Source organism: Bubalus bubalis, chromosome X (assembly GCF_019923935.1).
Source record: "Bubalus bubalis isolate 160015118507 breed Murrah chromosome X, NDDB_SH_1, whole genome shotgun sequence".
NCBI lineage: Eukaryota > Metazoa > Chordata > Mammalia > Artiodactyla > Bovidae > Bubalus > Bubalus bubalis.
Genome location: NC_059181.1, coordinates 43,397,406 through 43,419,485, shown reverse-complemented (window position 1 = coordinate 43,419,485; position 22,080 = coordinate 43,397,406). Strand labels below are relative to the sequence as shown.

The 22,080-nt window shown below is 40.0% G+C and overlaps 1 protein-coding gene across 4 annotated transcripts in view; it reads left to right on the top strand.

Annotated features, from left to right (window-relative positions):
• The window catches only part of EFHC2 (EF-hand domain containing 2), a 248,550-nt gene that overhangs the window by 81,626 nt on the left and 144,844 nt on the right, over positions 1-22,080 (top strand). For all 4 annotated transcript variants that reach the window (XM_025275981.2, XM_006075332.3, XM_044936623.2 and 1 more), the window contains exon 3: positions 17,619-17,769. In XM_025275981.2, the coding sequence (XP_025131766.2) occupies positions 17,619-17,769 (151 nt within the window). The remainder of the gene's footprint in view (positions 1-17,618; positions 17,770-22,080) is intronic.

Here is a 22,080-nt window from a genome sequence, read left to right as displayed (position 1 = left end):
TAATTTTTAACTAGTAACATTAACAGATAAAATGTTCTTTACTGCTTTCATGAAATAAGTAAAAGGAAGATTGTGATTTTTGACTTCTGCCACTCTGGATATACTACACTCAGAAAAGACTATTGCTCACTTCCATTCCTAAAGAAATAATGGCAAAGCTCTCACATGTTAGAAACACTGCAGAGTATAGTCTATGCATTTGTCATCAAAATGTAGAGGGAGATGAGCAGGTTAAGAAAAGTATTTTCTCCATGTAAAAAGATCCTTTTTTTGGGAACAGAACTTTAATTTTAATATGTGTATATCCTATTTGTCTTACTGATTTTGTGCTTACAAATGTAAACACTCATTTACACTTGTTTTTAAAGTGCCCACTTGGTAATGTCACTTTGCTAGGATCACATTGATGACACTGTGTTCTCCACAGATCTTATGTTGTGAGAAAGGTAAATGAAAGAGGATGTTAGAATGTCATGAGTAGAGATTTGTACAAAGTGTGATAAGGGCATCACAACAGCAAGAGTGTGACTAAGGCTGTGTTTCCCAAGCTTGTATTTCTAAAGAACTTGAGCTCACTGAATTGTGCTGTGCATGCATGTGTGCTCAGACACCTGACTATTTGGAATCCCATGGACTGTAGCCCACCAGGCTCCTCTGTCCATGGGATTTTCCAGGCCAGAATACTGCAGTGGGTTGCCATTTCCAGATAGGCTACCTACTCCAGTATTCTTGCCTGGAGAATCCCCATGGTCAGAAGAGCCTGGCGCGCTACAGTCCATGGGGTCACAAAGACACAACGGGCAACTAAACTAAGCACAGCACAACTTTAAGGAACACCTTCTTGGGTATTTGTGGCTCGTGTTGGTATATCACAGAACATGTGAGATAAAAAGAAATCTGAGAAACTTTGTACAACTCATTATTTACCAAATATGTGTGTCCATGGAACCCACTTTCCTAAAATTGTTTATCAAAAGCTCAGGGCTCCAGTGGGTTGAGGGACACACTGTGAACAATGTCTATCTAAAACATACATTAAATGGAAAAAAAAAAAACCCTTCCTAACTCAAAACACGGGCTTAATTTTTGAATGTTTTCTGTCTTGCAAAATATAATTAAATCGCACCTTTAACATTGCATCAACTTCTTTTGTTCTAAGGAAAGCGAAGCACTTTAGCTACAGCTTTCTTTTTCTCAAATGACTAGATTCCCAGCAAAGAAGAAATCTATGCTATACTCAGTATTACTCATAGGAAATATGAACTATCAAGTCCCTGGTAGGGCTTGATCTTTTTTATTTATTCGTTTTATTATCGATGACATCTACTGGCAGAGTATACCTGGCCTTTCAACCTTGCCTTGCCTTGTAAATTAAACAGGAGTGCTAGACTAGGATGGCTTAATTTTCTAGTCTCTTACTAGTATCTGCCCCTTTGCTCAGGTATTATCATTTACTGCCAGTTGTTAATAAAGTCAGTTATTCATTCACATTATTCCAAGAAATCTTTGCTGAGTGCCTGCTCTATTCCAGGCACTTTTCTAACATCAGGTGTATGTACACTGTGAAGGAGAATCACAAGTGTGTAAACTTACAACCTAGTGGGGAAGATAACCAATGAACACATTATATTAACAATACAATCTCAAACAAGGCTAGAATGAAATTCAAAATAGTAAACCAAGGGTTTTTTTCCTCTTAGGTGAGGTGAACACTTACAGATTGGTGGTCAGGGAGGGCTTCTCTGTGGAGGAGACTTCTGAACTGAGAACCAGATGGTAAAGAGCCAGCTGATTTTTCTGGATTCTCATAAACAGGCACAAAGCAAACTAGAGAAGTCTGGAGTATGCTAGGCCTCTTTTCATTGATTTAGTTTTCAAAAGTGATTTTCCATTTTAAAAATGGAATTTCTCATCCAGTAATGGGACTCCTAGACTTAAGTATGTGCTTTGGCTGGTAAAATTAAATTTCCTAATTCAAATATTTTCCCTAAAATGTGGGTTCATTTTAATTTCTCAAGGAGGACTGCTGTTTGCCAAGTGGGCAGCTGAAGCTCTTCTTTGTTTCTGCCCTTCTGGAGAATGATTTTTCTAAGTGGTATATATTTGCCTTTGTAAAGAATCAGAGCAATTTGAATGAAGAATTGGTATTAAATGCTGGTTATCTGAAGAGCTTTACAGTTATCCAAGTGTTGTGAGGAAGTTCAGTTCAGAGTCAAAACCCATCTCAGTGGTTTTAAGATTCCACCAGTTCGGCTCCTGTCATTCTAAGCTACCCGACAGTCCCCCCAACCCTTATTATGACTATTAACTCATTTTTATCTAAACCGATTTCCTCTTAGATAAAACGATACTGTTAGTTTATCTTTAGAAAGAAATTGCAAGTTGAACAGTCACAAATTTAAGAATTTAACAACAACCCATAGGGATTATAGAACTCCTATAATAACAAATAGATTTTGGCAATAAACAGAACAAGTCACCTAGCTTATTTCTAAAATTCAACACTCCTTGCCCCCCTCCCTTTTCTTAAGACAGGAGGGTGACTTTAGTCACCAATTGCTCAAAAACACAGGCTGCAGAGAACAAGGATTTGGATTAGCGAACTTGAACCCTATGGAACTCTTTCTTCTTTACGGACTACCCTGGCACAATTGGGCTAGGAGGAAACCCCTAATAACATTAAGGATAGTTCCCCTTAGCCCTCCTCCCATCCCATTGCACCCCACCCTACCAGCCAGAAGCAGAAGTCTTACGAAGAGGTTTTGAGGAGAACATCCTGTTCTGGTTTCTTCTGTTCCAGTGGGCTTGCCAAACACCTCCTTGACCTGGGACACAGGCAGAGTTCAAACCAAGTCTATGTTTATGTTGTCAGGATGCTGGTCTCTCTTTTCTGGAAGACTCCTGACTGTGCCCTCTGCTTAAATATTGAAGACACGACTAGTGTTCTTTCGTATGGTAACCAAGGTGTGAGAGATCGGCTGATTTTTGATTTTGGCAATCGCTTCAATCGTATGCAGGGCCAGACCTGGATGGGAAAACCGGCAATACCTTTTAGAAACCCCATTTGGGAGGAAGTAGGGAGCGTTGGTTTCCACGAGGATTCTCTCCAGCGGGATATTTTTCAGAGCATCCCGGGGCTCCCAGGCAGAAGGGTAGGTCAGGACTGCTGTGAAGCCCACGGACATGTTGGGAAAGTAGTTAAGAAGAGGCTCGATGACTCGGTAACTGCCAATGAAGCAATGCCTATGGATCTTGTAGTCAGAGGGCACAAATTTTTTCATGATGCCCAGCAGATCACTGTCAGCTTCTCGGCAGTGGAGCACTATGGGCTTCTTTAGAGACACGGCCAGCTGTAGCTGCTTCTTAAATATCTTGTGCTGCTCTGGGATAGGTGTGCCACACTTATAGGAATAATCCAAGCCAATTTCTCCAAACGCTACAGCCTTGGGGTGCCGTAAGGCTTGCAAAATGTTTCTTTCTTGGATGTCATTGTAGGAATTTGCAAAATGGGGGTGACAGCCAAAGGCCCCCCAAGTCATATTGTCTTTCAACATCTCCTCCCATAGACCATTGTTTAGTGCGCGAGGATCAGAGAAGTCCGAGATGCAGCCTTGAAATTCCTTAGGGAAGGAGCGGCTATAAACTTCTCTGAACCTGCCAAAGGTCCCTCTGAAACACAGCTTGGAAAACAGCATTTCCAGGTGACAATGGGTATCAATGAAACCCTCTAGGCTTTGTTTCCAATGGCGCTTTTGCAGGTGGGTATCAGTGAAACCCACCTCTAGGCTTTGTTCCCACTGGCTCTTTGGCTGGTAATAATATGCATATCCTCTCTGATGCTGTGGTGGGATCTCCTCTTGGAGAGGCCATCTCCTCTCCTTCACCTTGGTTTCTGAACCTCTAGAGAAAAGAAATGAACGAGAACTTGGAGACTGACCTTCTGATGCCATCGACTCTCTGGACCAGTCTGAGGAGGACACTAGAAAACTGGAGGAATAATCACTCCAGTAGCTCTCGCTGCTCCTTCCAGCCAGGTATGTGCTGCTGCTGCTGACGCTATGGCCCATGGAAGAATAGCAAGGAGGCTTGGAACTGCTGGGCCAATAGCTGGCAGAGTCATGCCAAGGGCCACTGTACCAATTAGGCCAGTAGGTAACCTGCTCAGTTGTGAAGAATGGAGGCTTTGAAGTTTCTGCCAGACTGAGTGAGACTGGCTCTTCCTGAGGGAATCCCAATGTAGGAACCTCACCCAAATCAGACCAGTCACATCCTGAAGAAGGGTGCTCAGTTACCACACCCCAATTTTGATGTTTTGGTATTTCTGAAGTATGGTCATGGCTGTCTGGAAATTTTCGGGCAGAAGAGCCTTTTTCAGAAAAGAATGACTCTGGGTCACCAAGTGGCTTCTGCTCAGGCTGCGTCATCATTCTTTTGTCACAGACGCCTCTAATCTCTCTATTCTCGACTCCGACCTCTGAGGCTGACGTTTTTCCGTGAGGACCAGAGAAGGGGATACAGCTGGCTCCTCTTTCTCCAGGGCTGGGCTGCTCTGCTGCACTCCCTTTTGTACTAGTGGCAGCCTCTCCTGGCATTGATGGTTCTGGGACGCCCTGAATTGCCTTCAAGTCGACCACTGATGAGCTTTGGTCTTGCTGACTACCCTGCTTTCTCTGTCCGCCATTTGCTTCCTCAGTCTTAGTACTCTGACCGTCAGCTCCGGCTCCAAATTCTGCGTTTGCAGAGTCACAGGAACTGTTTTTGGGATTAACCTTAGCATCCTTTACAGAAGCCATTTCTTCTAGAAAGCTAGCAGAACAAATGCGGATGGCGCTAAGGCGATTCCAAAGATGAGAAGAACCTCAAGTACTCCAAATCAGTAGTCTTTGGAGGCTTTTCTACCCACACTGGAGCGTGAGGAACCGGAAGGGTAGGCGGAGGAATTCCCTGGTAGGATGAGCCCCAGGAAACCTCGGCTTGAAGGCCACAAGAATGTCCTTTTGGACTTTTAGGTCCTCGGGGCTGCTAGACTCCCCGGGACGTAATATAGAGTTCTAAGCTGGCCAGCTGGAGGGGGCCACGTCACTGGGACGCCAGAGGATCCACGTTTGCTGGGGGATCCTACCTTAGCGCTGAACTTGCGCCGCTTCCGCGGCTTCGGAACCGCTCTGCTCTCCTTTCTTTCACTCGACTGTCCCAGTTCTCAGTGTTCTAGTGTTGTCAAGGTTCTTCCACTGAGTTCGTGATCTCAAAGGTATTTGGAAAAGTCACAAAGATCCAAGATTCACCGAAAGCCGGGTTTGTCGTCCGAAGCCCCGAAGCCACAGCGTGCCTCACGGATCACGGACCACTTCTCCCCCGCCCCTACGGATCTACTTCCGGGCGTCAAAGCACTTCCGGTGACTAGAAAGTGCTTCCGTTTGGTTTGGAATACGAGGCCCTCGAGAGATATCAGAGCCCTCTAAAAGACTGCAAGGTGCTTTAGGGACCCCGTCACAGAGGCGCCCTTGAGCTGGCCTGGTGGCCTAGAAGTCCATTTGGCCGATGGAGTGAAGGAGAGCAGGGCCGAACCCAGTGTGCTGGAGAAGGGTGGGGGAAGGGCACAGATCGTCCTGCCCACCAGCCATGGCCACCGGAAGCACTCCCCCCAAGTTGGGCTCCACCTTTCTGCCTCTACCTCAGGTCTGTTCCGTCTGCCCAACAGCTGCCCCTCCCCCCACATCCTGTGTCCCAGCCAGACTGCCGTTGGAGCCGCCGCCATTGGAACCATTACTGGCGCTTTGTTTTTCTAACACCCGATTTTTTTAAAAAATAAAAAAAATGTAATTACGGTTTTTAAAAACATAGTTTAAACATACATGATTTTGAAAACGTAGTTATAATCGTAGCCTATTATCATTTCAGTCCTTTTTTTTTTCCACTCAGTGTTTTTTTGTAGCCTAAGCATTTCTCTTACTGCTGCATCATTTTTAAAAACATTATACTAGTGCCTTCAGAATATTCCATAGAATACGTAGATGTGCCATAATTCACCAAATCCTTCCCTTCTTGTTAGATCTGTAATTTCCCTGCTCTAATTTTTTTTCTATAATTAAAAAAGATGCTGCAAATAATATCCTTGCGCCATATGTTTCTCCATATTTTTTTGTTTCTTCGGGGCTGCATGCCCAAAAATGGAGTTAGACAAAGTGTAGGAATTTTAAAATGGCTCCTCATAGCGTCACAGTACCTCAGAATAACTTTAATAATTTAAAATCTCGTAGGTAATGAATACGGAGAAGGCAATGGCACGCCACTCCAGTACTCTTGCCTGGAAAATCCCATGGATGAAGGAGCCTGGAAGGCTGCAGTCCATGGGGTCGCTGAGGGTCGGACACGACTGAGCGACTTCCCTTTCACTTTTTACTTTCATGCATTGGAGAAGGAAATGGCAGCCCACTCCAGTGTTCTTGCCTGGAGAATTCCAGGGACGGCGGGGCCTGGTGGGCTGCCGTCTATGGGGTCGCACAGAGTCGGACACAACTGAAGCGACTTAGCAGCAGCAGCAGCAGGTAATGAATAATCCTACCAGGCTCATTTAATAGAAACAAACAAAACTAGTGCCTCATAAATAATTTGTTCTTATCTGATAATTTTTGAGTGAATGTTTTCCTTTTTTAAAATTGACCTGGTACATTTTAAATTGTTTTTCTTTTTTTTTTTAATTTATTTATTTTAATTGGAGGTTAATTACAATATTGTATTGGTTTTGCCATACATCAACATGAATCCGCCATGGGTCACGTGTTTTTATTTCTTTTTAGGATCTTTTAAAAATTAATTAGAAATTTTTAATGAAATAAACTTTTGTCATATTTCTTAAAATTTTTAATTTGTATGTTGCTTGTTTTTAATTTGTATTTTAGCCCATTGCAGTAACTTATTTTTGTAGTTAAATTTTAATATTTTTCTGTCATAATTTTCTCTTTTTTTCATAACTCTGAAATGGTCATCCTCTCTTTAAGGGCTTTGACACATACACACTTTTTGGAGGGTAAAAGGAACCGATATTTTATATTTAATCTTATAATCTGGTATTTATTTTGGGTTATAATGTATTTTAGGTGGAGATATACATTGATACTTTACTACGTTAGTACTTTTTAAACTTAGTAATATGACTCCTCTTTCATCATGTGCTAAATTACTATATGTAAGACATTTCCCTGGTGGTTCAGATGGTAAAGCATCTGCCTGCAATGTGGGAGACCTGGGTTCTATCCTGGGATTGGGAAGATCCCCTGGAGAAGGAAATGGCAATCCACTCCAGTACTCTTGTCTGGAAAATCCCATGGACAGAGGAGCCTGGTAGGCTACAGTCCATGGGGTTGCAAAGTGTCAGACACGACTAAGCGAGTTCACTTTCAACTTCAGCTTTTCAATAGAGCCTATTTCCAGACCATCTATTCTTTTCTACACATTAGTATGTCTCTTATTACTCTGGTTTTACACTTTTAATAATCGAGGCATAATAGTAAGGTATAAAATCTGGGAGAGTTATGTCTTTTACATTATGTTTAATTTTCATAATTATCCTTAATAGGCTGACCTGTTTATTTTTATCAGGTGAAATTAGAATCATGTTTTCAAGTCCTTGCAAAACACCAATGAAATATCCACTTGAAATATGTTATTTCAGTGTGTTTATCCAGAATATACTTCACCTGTCCTATTTTTTGTCACGTTCTATATATTTTAGTAAATATTTTTAGAGTTATATCTAGGTCACAGGGTTTTCATTAAAACTATTTGTAATTTTTTAATTTTTTATTTATTGTGAACCTATTTTGTCCTTCCACTTCAGGCCCTCTATGGGGTCGCACAGAGTCAGACATGACTGAAGTGACTTAGCAGCAGCAGCGGCATTGCTAGTACGTAAGGATATTTTTGGTTCAGTTGTGGTTATGTTAAAATCTTTTATTTATCCGTAGTTTTTCAGCATTTGCCTGTGCCATTATTACGTCTCCTTATAATGACACCTTTGTGTTTTTCTTGCTAATATTTGTACTTCTTACCTTGTCCAGGATGCCTAAAAAAATATTAAATCATGGTGTTGGTAGGGGCATTTTTGTTTCTGTTCCTGATTGTGGTAGACACATAGTTAAATTAAATATAGTACTGAAAGTTTAGGCTATTGTTTTAAAACAGATGCTTTTTAATCCTGTTAAGGAATTGCTCAAATTTTAAAATGTATGTGGTGGGAAACAGTATGAGATCATTATATATTTGCTCTTACTTCTTTATTTGGAAACATCTTTGCATCTGTGAGGAAAATGCTGCTTTTTGTGTAGTTGGCTTATAACTCTTATGGACTCCTGAACTTTGTTTGCTTGTATTTTAGTTAGGATCTTGGCTCTATAAATCATTAAGTAGTGAAATTTCTCTGGAGCAGTAGTTTTCAACCTTGGCTTGCACACTGTAATCATTTGGGGAGCTTTAAAATCCCTTATACCGGGGCTCAGTCTGAGGCATCCTGATTTCATTTGTGTGGGTGTGTATAGATGTGGATGTGGCCCAAACATCACGATTTTATAAAGCTCTACAGGTGATTCTAATGTGAAGCCACGGTGAGAACTGTTGCTCCAGAGTTAACTTTTTTTTTTTATGGCTTGTCTGTTAGGCATTGAAATTCACCTTTGTGGCTTTCCAGCGTTTTTGTTATCCTAGGGGAGTTATATAAAGTTGTGATTTTCTTTTCTTTGAAAGCTTGAAAGAATCCATTAGTAAATCATCCTGGTTGGAGCCTTTGTTGGGGCAATTTTTTTGTAATTTTTAAATTTCTCACTTGGCTATTGTGTTTTGATACTTCACAATTCTTACAGAAAATCACTTACTGTGGCTTTAAAATTTATTTTCATAAAAGCTTGAATGACTTATAATAAGATAATGTCTATCTTATAATTTATTACACCTCTCTGTAATACACTATTGCATTTCTGATTTTATGTTATTACATTCTTTCTTTACTATCTTTGCTAGTGCAGGGAGCAAAATTTGCCACCTTTGGCATAAAGTTTATTTTGAGCTGAAAGCAGTCAAGGCCCAAAAGACTCAAGAAGAACCTTTGACCTTCCCCCAGCTGAGTAAAAAAACTTAGATAGAGGACCTATTCCTTGAAGGGAGACAGGGAAAAATCTAGCAAAGTGTTGGTTACAATTCCTCTCTGTGTCCCATTGTTTCTGTATGGCCCAGCAAATGTTTGTTTACAGAACATTTGCTTTTTTCATCTTCTTGTGAATTACCTTCCTCCTCTTTGAAGTCCTAAACCCCTTAGCATGCATGCATACTAAGTTGCTTCAGTCATGTCTGACTCTTTGCAACGATATGGACTGTAGCCCGCCAGGCTCCTCTGTCCATGGGATTCTCCAGGCAAGAATACTGGAGTGGGTTGCCATGCCTTTCTCTGGGGCATCTTCCCAACCCAGGGATTGAATTTGCGTCTCCTGCATTGCAGGTAGGTTCTTTTACAGCTGAGCCACAGGGGAAGCCACCTAAACCCCTACATCTTTCTTTCTCTTAGAGGGCATACAAGCTTCAATTGCCTGATGTCCTTGGGCTTTATATTCTTATGAAGCCCTATATGTACATAAGAAAATTTGTTTTTTTTCCCTGTTAATTTTTCTCATTTCAATTTAATTCTTTAGACCAGTCAGAAGAACCTAGAAGGGTAAAGGAAATTCCCACCCCCCCACACACACATCCACACACTAGAATATTACCAATTTTTAAAAAATCTCTTTTGGATTTACTTATTACAGTTGTTTTTTTCCTTTTAAATATATCTATTTGTGCTTTTATCCTTTTTTGCTTTATTTTCCTAATGACAAATTTTCAAATATTTTTGTTCAATCCATTGCTCATAGTGAATGCATTTCAGAATTACCTGTAGAGCTTTAAGAAAATACTAATGACCTTTTTAATTGCCTCCAAGATTTCAATTTAATTTATTTAGGCTTGAGTATGATGTTTGTTTTTTTTCAGTTCCTAATGAGAAGCTGAGAAGGCTGAGAATCACTGAGTTAGTACATTTACCTGAGTTAGCTGTTTTTAAATTCTCTTAAGGTTATAGGTTTGCTTGTATCTTACAGATTTGTACCTCTTTAAATTTTATTAAATTTTATACTTATTTTTTGTATTTTAAAATTTCTTCACCTCATAATAATTATTAGGGGTGATAATATTTATAGTTACATGATATATTTTTAGTTGTATTGATGATTGATGGCTATGATTTCTGTATTTCAAATTTATTAGAATTTTTTGTAAATGAGCCTGTTCAGGGAAGGAAAATAATTTTCCCTTTACCCTTCTAGGTTCTTGGCTGAGGTGCCTCCTGTAATGAAAGACAGCTTAACTGTAGAAAAACAAACAAGTTTAATAGCATGTTTACCTCCTGTATGGGGCTTCTCAGGTGGCGCTAGTGGTAAAGAACCCACCTGCTAATGCAGAAGACCTAAGAGACACGGGTTTGATCCCTGGGTTGAGAAGCTCTCCTGGAGAAGGAAATGGCAACCCACTATCAGTATTCTTCTAGGTTCTTGGCAGAGATGCCTCCTGTAATGAAAGACAGCTTAACTGGAGAAAAACAAACAAGTTTAATAGCATGTTTATCTCTTGTATACATGGGAGATACTAGGAAAACTGAGTAACTCTCCCAAGTAGCCCAAGCCACAACCTTAAATACTAGCTCCAGCTAAAGGCAAAAGATGTTGGGGGTGGGGGTGACCTCAGGTGCCCTCACCCTGAAACTGCTTGGAGAAGGGCCTGGGTTCCCAGCCAGAGACTGAGGTTGGATTTGGTGATGAAAGCACCAGATCCCAGCCACTAGACCAGTGGTGAGTAACAAGGGCCCTGGCCCTTTGCCTTTGCAGAATTTCTACAAAGAATTTCCACAGAAACAGAAAATAGTGAAGTAAGTAAAGTATTTATTAGGAGGAAAAAGAGTATAGTACATGTGGGTAGACATGGGCAGATTCAGAGGGAGATTCCCTGAGTTGCACCATCGTGGCAGTTTAAATCACTTTTATGGGGCATTTCTTCCAGGTTTTCTTTGGCCAATCATTTTGATTTGCCTGGTTCACAGTCCATATTTAGTATATCTCAGGATCCTTCCATTTGTGCACACGCATCTCTTAGCCAGGATGGATTTTACCAAAAAGACGAATGGGTAGGCTGGCATTAGTTAGCATCATTCCTCTATGACCTTTAATGAACTTTTCTGCTCATGTGTGGTCTCCTGACTTTAGGAATGAGAGATATGTGGTCCAGGCATGGCCCAGCCTCCTCCCTTAATTATCCTGCTATTCTTGTCTTGGAGTCAATAGAGAATGAATCACCAATTGCTTTACCCTGGGCGGGGCCCATGTGTCTCCTGCCTCAGGGTGAGCCAGTTATGGGAGGTTATCAGGCAAAGCACAGTAAAGGACATTGCAGTTGTTATGCAGACTTAAGTTCATGCTTTCTCCATTGTTAAGTTTCCAGAGATTTGCCTTTTAGATACAGTCTTTCTTTTCCTGGCACAGACAGAGAGATACCCTTACCAATGGAGATTTCCCTTATCATTGTAAATGTCCCTTGTCAACAACAACAACAAACTATGCACGCTTAGTGGTGTCCAACTCTTTGTGATCCTTTGGACCACAGCCCACCAGGCTCCTTTGTCCATGGGATTTTTCAGGCAAGAATACTAGAGTGAGTTGCCATTTCCTTCTCCAGGGGATCTTCCTGACCTAGGGATCCAACCCTTATCTCAACCTGCATCTCCTGTGTCTCCTGCATTACAGGCAAATTCTTTACCCAGTGAACCATCTGGAAAGCCCCAAATGTCCCTTACAATAATGACTTTTACTCAGCTTTCAGAGCTTCTCCTTTCTCTTGCTGTTTCTTAAAAATAATAAGCTCAAGATAATTCTTATTCCAAAGAGGCATATTTTAGGGTGATTTATTCTGTTCCCCTTCACATATGATAAACTTCTTTAAATATTGTCCTGTATAAAGGAGCCATCTAATATACACAGTGCAAAATTTGTTACAATTTATTTCCTTAATTCTATGATTCCATAATCGCAAGAGAAACCATTGATTTAATAACAGCTTTTATAACAGCTTTAATAACAGCTTTTTCAGGAAGAATAAACAACACTGCATTAAATGTATACAAATTTTTGTCTACTAACTAACCTCTAATAGCATGCATTGATCCTTATTGTTATACACCTTCTTTAATACCTCTCCATTTAAGTCTGAACATTATTGGTATTTCTTTCTTTCCTAATATCTCTAAAAACTCAACTGTAAGTTTTAGACAATTAGATGTTTGGTTCCTGAGTAATAGCCTTTATGACTCATGCATTGTTCATGCTAACTTCACCATCTTTTAAAATTCTGTAATTTATTCTAAGAGATTATTGTTTTGCCTTATGATTGCATTGCCTAGCACATGATGGACAATCTTCTACACACAATTTTTTTGTGTCAATGCTACATCAGACAGTAATATTTAGAAGCACTGTAGGTGAAAATTAGGAATCCAAATTGATGTTGCTGCTGCTGCTGCTGCTAAGTCGCTTCAGTCGTGTCCGACTCTGTGCGACCCCATAGATGGCAGCCCACCAGGCTCCCCCGTCCCTGGGACTCTCCAGGCAAGAACACTGGAGTGGGTTGCCATTTCCTTCTCCAATGCAGGAAAGTGAAAAGTGAAAGTGAAGTCGCTCAGTCGTGTCCGACTCTGTGCGACCCCATGGACTGCAGCCTGCCAGGCTCCTCTGTCCATGGGATTTTCCAGGCAAGAGTACCGGAGTGGGGTGCCATTGCCTTCTCCAAATTGATGTTAACATCCAGCTATTTGGGATATGCAATGCAAAGCAAAGAGTGAAATTGACAATAAAATAGAATTACTTCCCCACAAGGTTAAATTTATGCCTTACTTCAAGTTGCATCTAGATGCTTTGTTAAATCCTTATTAAAATGCATTCATGATTGCTTTATGTTTCTTTTAGCTTTAATTTAAGACGACTGTGATTTCAGAAATATTAACATTAAAATTTTTTCCTTTATAAGGAGGAAATACATATCTGTTATTTAAAGCCAATTGATTTCAAATTTTATATCCTCTTGACTAGCATCAAAAATCTGAATGCCTTGGGGATCAGGCACATAACCTTATGTAATACAGGGCTTGTGAAGGCCTGTGGGAAATGGAAGGTCACACATCCTGCCAAATGACATTTACATTCCGTTTTCAAGAAAATTATAGCCAGCCTCTAGGACCTTATTTATCTAGTCTCTGCTTGACATCATAAATTATGATAAAACTTTGCATCATAATTATGTTTCTATAAATTTTCATTTCTTGCAATTTTTATTTTAGAGCTTTCTCTCTGGATTCTCTGGTACATCAAGTTCCATTGCAATTAGTTCTTTCACCTTTGTGAGATCACTTTTAATCTATTTGGCATCTATTTTGCTATAATATTTTACCATTTTCTCTCCCTCTTCCTTTTCTATCCTTCAATCTCTACTTCTCTGACCTGCTCTCTACATTTCATGCTGGTGTTCGTCAGTCCTGTATTCTCAAGGGGCCAGAACATGAACTGTCAGTCTATCCCTCTTATAGAAATATTGAAATCCAACCTAAAATAATATCTTTCTTTCTCTTTGTTTCTGTTGAGCATCTTTATTCTCTTTAAATGCATCATTTATTTGATAAATAATGATAATATATATGACAGTGTTATCAGCTGATCTCTGGCAGTTTGGTCATGCACAAATTTATACCAGTAATATTCAATACATAGAGGTAGGTGGGATATGAATATGCTCTCTACACTTTCCTACACTTCCTACATTTTCCTCTACACTTTACAAGAAAAGAAAGTTTTAAAGTGAATACTACTATAGGAGTAGATAACTTTTTATTTCTTCCCTTCTAGATTCTTTCACTGGTTGTTGCTCAGTCTTTTCCAACTCTTTGCAACCCCATGGACTACAGCATGCCAGGCTTCCCTGTCCTTCACTATCTCCCGGAGTTTGCTCAAACTCACATCCATTGAATCAGTGATGCCATCCAATGATCGCATCCCTTCTGCCTTCAATCTTTCCCAGCATCAGGGTCTTCTCCAATGAGTCAGCTCTTTGTATCAGGTAGCCAAAGTATTCAGCTTCAGCATCAGTCCTTCCAATGAATATTCAGGGTTGATTTCCTTTAGGATTGACTGATTTGATCTCCTTGCTGTCCAGGGGACTCTCAAGAATCTTCTCCAACACCACACTGGACTAATAATTAAATTGATATATGAAAGATTAATGGAAGAAGAAGAAATTTTGTACATATGGGAGTCCCATAAAAATATGAGACATGTCAGCAGTTGGGTTCTTGTTGCTTATATACCATTCAGAGCTAAGGAGACTGGGACAGGGGTTTGGGGCTTCAAAGAGAAGGAAAATCATTCACAGGAAAATGAGAAGAGCTAGTGTTTGGTAAACAACTATTTGCCATGCCATGCTGATAAGGCTTTCTGATAGAAAACGTTTTCTCTGGTAATAACTCTCTTCCTGGTGCAGGTTTCATATCTAAATTCTTTTAGACAGTTATTGTTGTTTAGTCACTAAGTCATGTCCGACTCTTTGTGACCCCCATGGATTGTAGCCCACCAGGCTCCTCTGTCCATGGCATTTTCCAGGCAAGAATACTGGAGAGGGTTGCCATGTCCTTCTCCAGGGGGTCTTCCTAACCCAGGGGTTGAACCCACATCTCCTGCTTTGGCAATTGGATTCCTTACCACTGAGCTGCCTGGGAAGCTTTACATACTTAAAGGGGAGGTAAAACGTTCTTCCTGTGTCTGCTGGGCTCTGCTTATCCTTAGTTCAAAATAATCCATGTGCTAAAGTGGCACATTCTAGGGTAGCAGGCATATCTTGCTCCTTCTCACTATCTCTACTGAAAGCTTGATGGAGTCCCAGCTCTTTTGTCCTTTTAGGTGTTCCAGCAACATCTTCCTCCCCATACCTTTAAAAATTGAGATATAACTCATATAACATTTACTATTTTAGTGTTCAATATAATTCAGCATCTCACATCTTTTTCTAAAAATTGAGGTTAAATTTATATGACATAAAATTAATCATTGGCCATTTTATTTTTTAATTTTTTATTATTACTATTTTTTTTCTTACTTTACAATATTGTATTGGTTTTGCCATACATCAACACGCATCCACCATGGGTGTACACATGTTCCCCATCCTGAATCCCCCTCCCACCTCCCTCCCCATACCATCCCTCTGGGTCATCCCAGTGCACCAGCCCCAAGCTTCCTGTATCCTGCATCGAACCTGGACTGACGATTTGTTTCTTATGATATTGCTGCTGCTAAGTCGCGTCAGTCGTGTCCAACTCTGTGTGACCCCATAGACGGCAGCCCAAATAGGCTTCCCCGTCCCTGGGATTCTCCAGGCAAGAACACTGGAGTGGGTTGCCATTTCCTTCTCCAATGCATGAAAGTGAAAAGTGAAAGTGAAGTTGCTCAGTCCTGTCCGACTCTGTGCGACCCCATGGACTGCAGCCTACCAGGCTCCTCTGTCCATGGGATTCTCCAGGCAAGAGTACTGGAGTGGGGTGCCACTGCCTTCTCCGTCTTATGATATTATACATGTTTTAATGCCATTCTCCCAAATCATCCCCCCCCCTCTCCCACAGAGTCCAAAAGACTGTTCTATACACCTGTGTCTCTTTTGCTGTCTCTCATACAGGGTTGTCGTTACCATCTTTCTAAATTCCATATATATGCGGTAGTATACTGTATTGGTGTTTTTCTTTCTGGCTTACTTCACTCTGTATAATAGGCTCCAGTTTCATCCACCTCATTAAAGAGACATGTGTACCCCAATGTTCATCGCAGCACTGTTTATAATAGCCAGGACATGGAAGCAACCTAGATGTCCATCAGCAGATGAATGGATAAGAAAGCTGTGGTACATATACACAATGGAGTATTACTCAGCCATTAAAAAGAATACATTTGAATCAGTTCATTGGCCATTTTAAAGTGTGCAGTTCAGTGGCATCTAATATATTCACAGTGTTGTACAACCATCACCTCTATTTAATTCCAAGACATTTCTATCATCCCAGAAGGAAACCCTGTGCCCACCCAACAACACCTGGAAATGTTCACTCAACACAAATACAACAACCTTTTAGTAGTGGGTTTGGCTAACTTTCTAACTGAAATCAGGCCAGATAAATTCCCTAAGAAAGCAACTGAATGTAGGACCATTTTATAATGAAGCCAGAGGTACCAGTATAGATACCTGAAAGGTATAGATGTCTGGGCTCACTAGATTCCTAAAACCTTATCTGGTAAAGACAGTGCCTGATCAGTAACTGATCCATTCATTTTGAATATGATTATTTCAGTAACTAAAACTCATTTCTAATATTCTTTATGGTAGTTAGCAAAGCCTTTTCTGTTGATGAGAGATAAATTACTGAGGCATTTTGTCAGCTACTTCTGAAGTGTGGGCTTCTGATGGAAATTTGCTAAACAGCCCTGGAGCATGTAATCCTAATTAGGGTCACTGACCACCCCTAGAGGTTAGATTGTGCCTCACAGACTCACTCACATATATTGTCTGTGTTGAATTAACTTGGTATTACAACATATGCAGAATTAACTTTTACTCCTTTAATTATAAAAATTGGACAAAAATGAGAGCAAAGGAAGTATTAAAATGGAACTCTGAAGGAGCCTGTGCCCCAGGCCAAGCTTGAAATGGTCTGGCATTGAGCTAGGCTTTTTGAGATTCCTGAAGACAAGTATAGGGTTGGGTCTCCAGTGCATTGGAAGAATTTCAGCTCTGCCTGTTTGAATTCCCTCAAGGCAAGCCATCAGCAGGACCAGAAATCAGAATAATTTTATCCTTAAAAGCAAGATGTGTGTATATGAAGTTGCTCAGTTGTGTCCGACTCTTGTGACCTCATGGACTGTAGTCTGCCAGTTTCCTCTGTCCATGAAATTCTACAGGCAAGAATACTGGAATGGGTAGCCATTTCCTTCTCCAAGGGATCTTCCCGACCCAGGGATCAAACCAGGTCTCCTGCATTGCAGATGAATTCTTTACCATCTGAGCCACCAAGGAAACCAAGATAGCTTTCTATTATTTTTAACGAGAGAAAAATAACAAAACTTATATTCATCTTCTTGGAAAGAATATTATTTTTTCTGTAACACATACATATAGAATCACACTGTGAAGTTCCAAGGACAGATTCTAGTTCAATTTATGGTAGAGTTGAATGATGGATTTATTGTTTGAATATCATTTCCTCATTCTAACCGGATGATAATGAAACAGCAACAAACCTAGATTGTATATCCATTCTCATAGCTGATGTGTAGAATGTCTTTCTGCAAAACCTAGATTGTATATCCATTCTCATAGCTGATGTGTAGAATGTCTTTCTGCAAACATTTCCTCAACTGTTTTCTTTACATTAAAAAAAAAAGTAGGCAGTGGCTTTGTTGATTTTAAGTTTGCTGATTTTTTTTTCATTTCTTAGTTTCTAATTATGATTCCAACAGGTATTATCATTTGATGCCTATTTAGAAGATGAAGTGCCTGATAAAAGTCAAGGAAACTATAGAATAAGACGCTATAAAATCTACTTCTACCTTGAAGATGACACAGTTGAAGTAAATGAACCAGTGTTGCAAAATAGTGGACTGCCTCAAGGTATCTGTTTAAAGCAGAGTTATGGTTCTTTCACTTGTAACTACTGCCTTTATCTACTACTTTCTCTAGCTTTTTTAAAGACCCCATGCTACTGCTTGGGTATCTAACTTGTTGACAATGGTGAATATAAACGTGCTGTTACCTTGTAGTTATTGATGGTAACTTACCAGCTTTCTATGCCTCATACCTCAACACTGGCCATGTCACTCACTTGTCTGTTGTCATCATTGTATCCTTTCATGTGTTGCTCTAGTATGAACAAACACTCCTCTGTCTTTGTCTCTGTTCTTCAAACTCTTTTTTGTCTTTTTGCTATGACCACATTACTTCCTTCACAACACTCTCAGGGAACAAAGAAGACTGGTCTCCACTGCCACTTCCAGACTGAGGTTCTCTCTCCTTTTTTGAATTCACTGCCATTTGCTTCAACCACTGTCTCCTCATCTTCATTCCTGTTAAGTACAGGCTTTCATAGAGCTTCAAGAGAAGGCTATTGCTCTTTTGCCCCACATATATCAGTCATCTTTATCCATACTCCACTTCAGCCAGATAAGAATTAGCTCTCTGATGTGAAGAGAAGCTAACTGTTGGTTGCTTTAGTAGAATCATGGCAGAGGTCAAGTGAGGTGACTTGATTTCTTCTGAGTGTAGAAGTCCTTGACTTGGGATGATGCCAAGTTCTGGGTGCCTTTAAGGGAGAGCGACCGTGATAATGAAAGGACTGAAGATTTGTCATGTGTAAGAGATAATACTGAAAAGGGATGTTTACCTATAAACAGAAGACTCAAGTATGCCTAATGAATGTCTTAAGGAATCTAAAGGGCTGTCCTGTGGGGAAGGGGTGATCTAGTTTTCTATATCCTCATGGACAGGATGTAGGGGGTCAGAAGAGGACTAATTTCCTCTTCTGGTCAGTAAGAGAAATAATTTTCTGGCTGAGAGGTTCACACATTTAGGACAAGGTACAAGTGGGTCAGAGGACTACCCTGCCTGGAGTAGGCAATGATCCTCTCTCTCTTTCTGTTGTGTCATTTATTTGGAGAATTTATGGCTTAATGATGAATCTTTTAGAAAACATAGAAATGCTTTGATATTTAAAAAAAGATTTTCACAAACTTTTAAGGTTGAAGTGTGACATTTTGTAAAGGGACAAGAAAACTTTATACTTAAAAAAATTGTATTGAAGTATAATTGATTTACAATGTTATGTTAGTTTCAGGTATACAGCAAAGCAAATCAGTTACACATATACATATATCCACTCTTTTTTAAGGATTTTTTTTCCCATATAGGTCATTCAGTTCAGTTCAGTTCAGTTCAGTCGCTCAGTTGTGTCCGACTCTTTGCGACCCCATGAATTGCAGCACGCCAGGCCTCCTTGTCCATCACCAACTCCCAGAGTTCATTCAAACTCACGTCCATCGAGTCGGTGATGCCATCCAGCCATCTCATCCTCTGTCGTCCCCTTCTCCTCCTGCCCCCAATCCCTCCCAGAATCAGAGTCTTTTCCAGTGAGTCAACTCTTCACATGAGGTAGCCAAAGTACTGGAGTTTCAGCTTTAGCATCATTCCTTCCAAAGAAATCCTAGGACTGATCTCCTTTAGGGTGGACTGGTTGGATCTCCTTGCAGTCCAAGGGACTCTCAAGAGTCTTCTCCAACACCACAGTTCAAGAGCATCCATTCTTTGGTGCTCAGCTTTCTTCACAGTCCAACTCTCGCATCCATATATGACCACTGGAAAAACCATAGCCTTGACTAGACGGACCTTTGTTGGCAAAGTTATGTCTTAGCTTTTCAATATGCTATCTAGGTTGGTCATAACTTTCCTTCCAAGGAGTAAGCGTCTTAATTTCATGGCTGCAGTCACCATCTGCAGAGATTTTGGAACCCAAAAAAATAGTCTGACACTGTTTCCACTGTTTCCCCATCTATTTGCCATGAAGTGATGGGACCAGATGCCATGATCTTCGTTTTCTGAAAGTTGAGCTTTAAGCCAACTTTTTCACTCTCCATTTTCACTTTCATCAAGAGGCTTTTTAGTTCCTCTTCACTTTCTGTCATAAGGGTGGTGTCATCTGCATATCTGAGGTTATTGATATTTCTCCCAGCAATCTTGATTCCAGCTTGTGCTTCTTCCAGCCCAGCGTTTCTCATGATGTACTCTGCATATAAGTTAAATAAGCAGGGTGACAATATACAGCCTTGACGTACTCCTTTTCCTATTTGGAACCAGTCTGTTGTTCCATGTCCAGTTCTAACTGTTGCTTCCTGACCTGCATATAGGTTTCTCAAGAGGCAGGTCAGGTGGTCTGGTATTCCCATCTCTTTCAGAATTTTCCACAGTTTATTGTGATCCACACAGTCAAAGGCTTTAGCATAGTCAATAAAGCAAAAATAGATGTTTTTTTCTGGAACTCTCTTGGTTTTTCAATGATCCAGCGGATGTTGGCAATTTGATCTCTGGTTCCTCTGCCTTTTCTAAAACCAGCTTGAACATCTGGAAGTTCATGGTTCACTTATTGCTGAAGCCTGGCTTGGAGAACTTTGAGCATTACTTTACTAGCGTGTGAGATGAGTGCAATTGTGCGGTAGTTTGAGCATTCTTTGGCATTGCCTTTCTTTGGGATTGGAATGAAAACTGACCTTTTCCAGTCCTGTGGCCACTGCTGAGTTTTCCAAATTTGCTGGCATATTGAGTGCAGCACTTTCACAGCACTTTCAGGATTTGAAATAGCTCAACTGGAATTCCATCACCTCCACTAGCTTTGTTTGTAGTGATGCTTCCTAAGGCCCACTTGACTTCACATTCCAGGATGTCTGGCTCTAGGTGAGTGATCACAGCATTGTGATTATCTTGGTCATGAAGATCTTTTTGTACAGTTCCTCTGTGTATTCTTGCCACCTCATCTTAATCTTCTGCTTCTGTTAGGTCCATACCTTTTCTGTCCTTTATCGAGCCCATCTTTGCATGAAATGTTCCCTTGGTATCTCTAATTTTCTTTAAGAGATCTCTAGTCTTACCCATTCTGTTGTTTTCCTCTATTTCTTTGCATTGATCGCTGAGGAAGGCTTTCTTATCTCTCCTTGCTATTCTTTGAAACTCTGCATTCAGATGCTTATGTATTTCCTTTTCTCCTTTGCTTTTTGCTTCTCTTCTTTTCACAGCTATTTGTAAGGCCTCCCCAGACAGCGATTTTGCTTTTTTGCATTTCTTTTCCATGGGGATGGTCTTGATCCCTGTCTCCTGTACAGTGTCACGAACCTCAGTCCATAGTTCATCAGGCCCTCTATCTATCAGATCTAGTGCCTTAAATCTACAGGTCATTACAGAATATTAGAGTTCCCTGTGCTAAGTATGTTCTTATTAGTTATCTATTTTATGTATAGTAATATGTATATATCAATCTTAATCTCCCAATTTCTCTCTCTCCCCATCTAGTAACTGTAAGATTGTTTTCTACATCTGTGACTCTATGTCTGTTTTGTAAATAAGTTCATTTTTATTATTTTTTTAGATTCCATATGTAAACAGTATCATATATTTATAGGTCTATTTACGGTCATTTAAAACATATATAATGCAGTTCTTAAATATTGACAATAATGTATTAGAAAACATTTAAATAATTATTTCAAAATATTAAGAAAATTTACAGCTTTTAATTTCCATGAACATCTGTTTTGCCTAAGTTCATTGGTTTAAGTAAGTGATGTTATTGTTTTAGCAAAAAAAGTATTTTCTTGTAAATTTTCTCTTAAATGCTTTACTCTGATATTCCCTAACTAAGCTTTGCTTATTATTTTTTATTACCTCCTCACATGACATAAGATTTACACAAGTGATGGACTGGAGGTCATACGACATTCTGAACCTGCATTCGTGACTTGCATTAGGTTTTAATTATTACTTTAAGACAAAAATTCATATTATCTGTAGCTCACTGGCCCCTGTCCAGTGAATCTTAGTTTTATTAAACTTCAAGAAGAAAAATGAAATGTAACCTCTATGAGGATCTTGGGAATGCTTTTATTAAGACTTTTTGATTCTCTAAGCCTCTTGATTTTAAATCTCACATAGGCAGATTACAAAGGCAAATTGAAGGTAGTTATAATGATTGATTTTGAAAATAATTTTTATGTAATAGGAGGGAATGTTGTTCATAAAGAATCGGAGAGGGGGTGAACCTTAGGAAAAGACAGCTTTAAAGTCTCTTTCAGAATTTCTGATTGCCTCACTCTGATCAGGACATTTCCCTAATTGAGACATATCAAATGGTATGAACAGAATACATAGTAATCATGATATGTA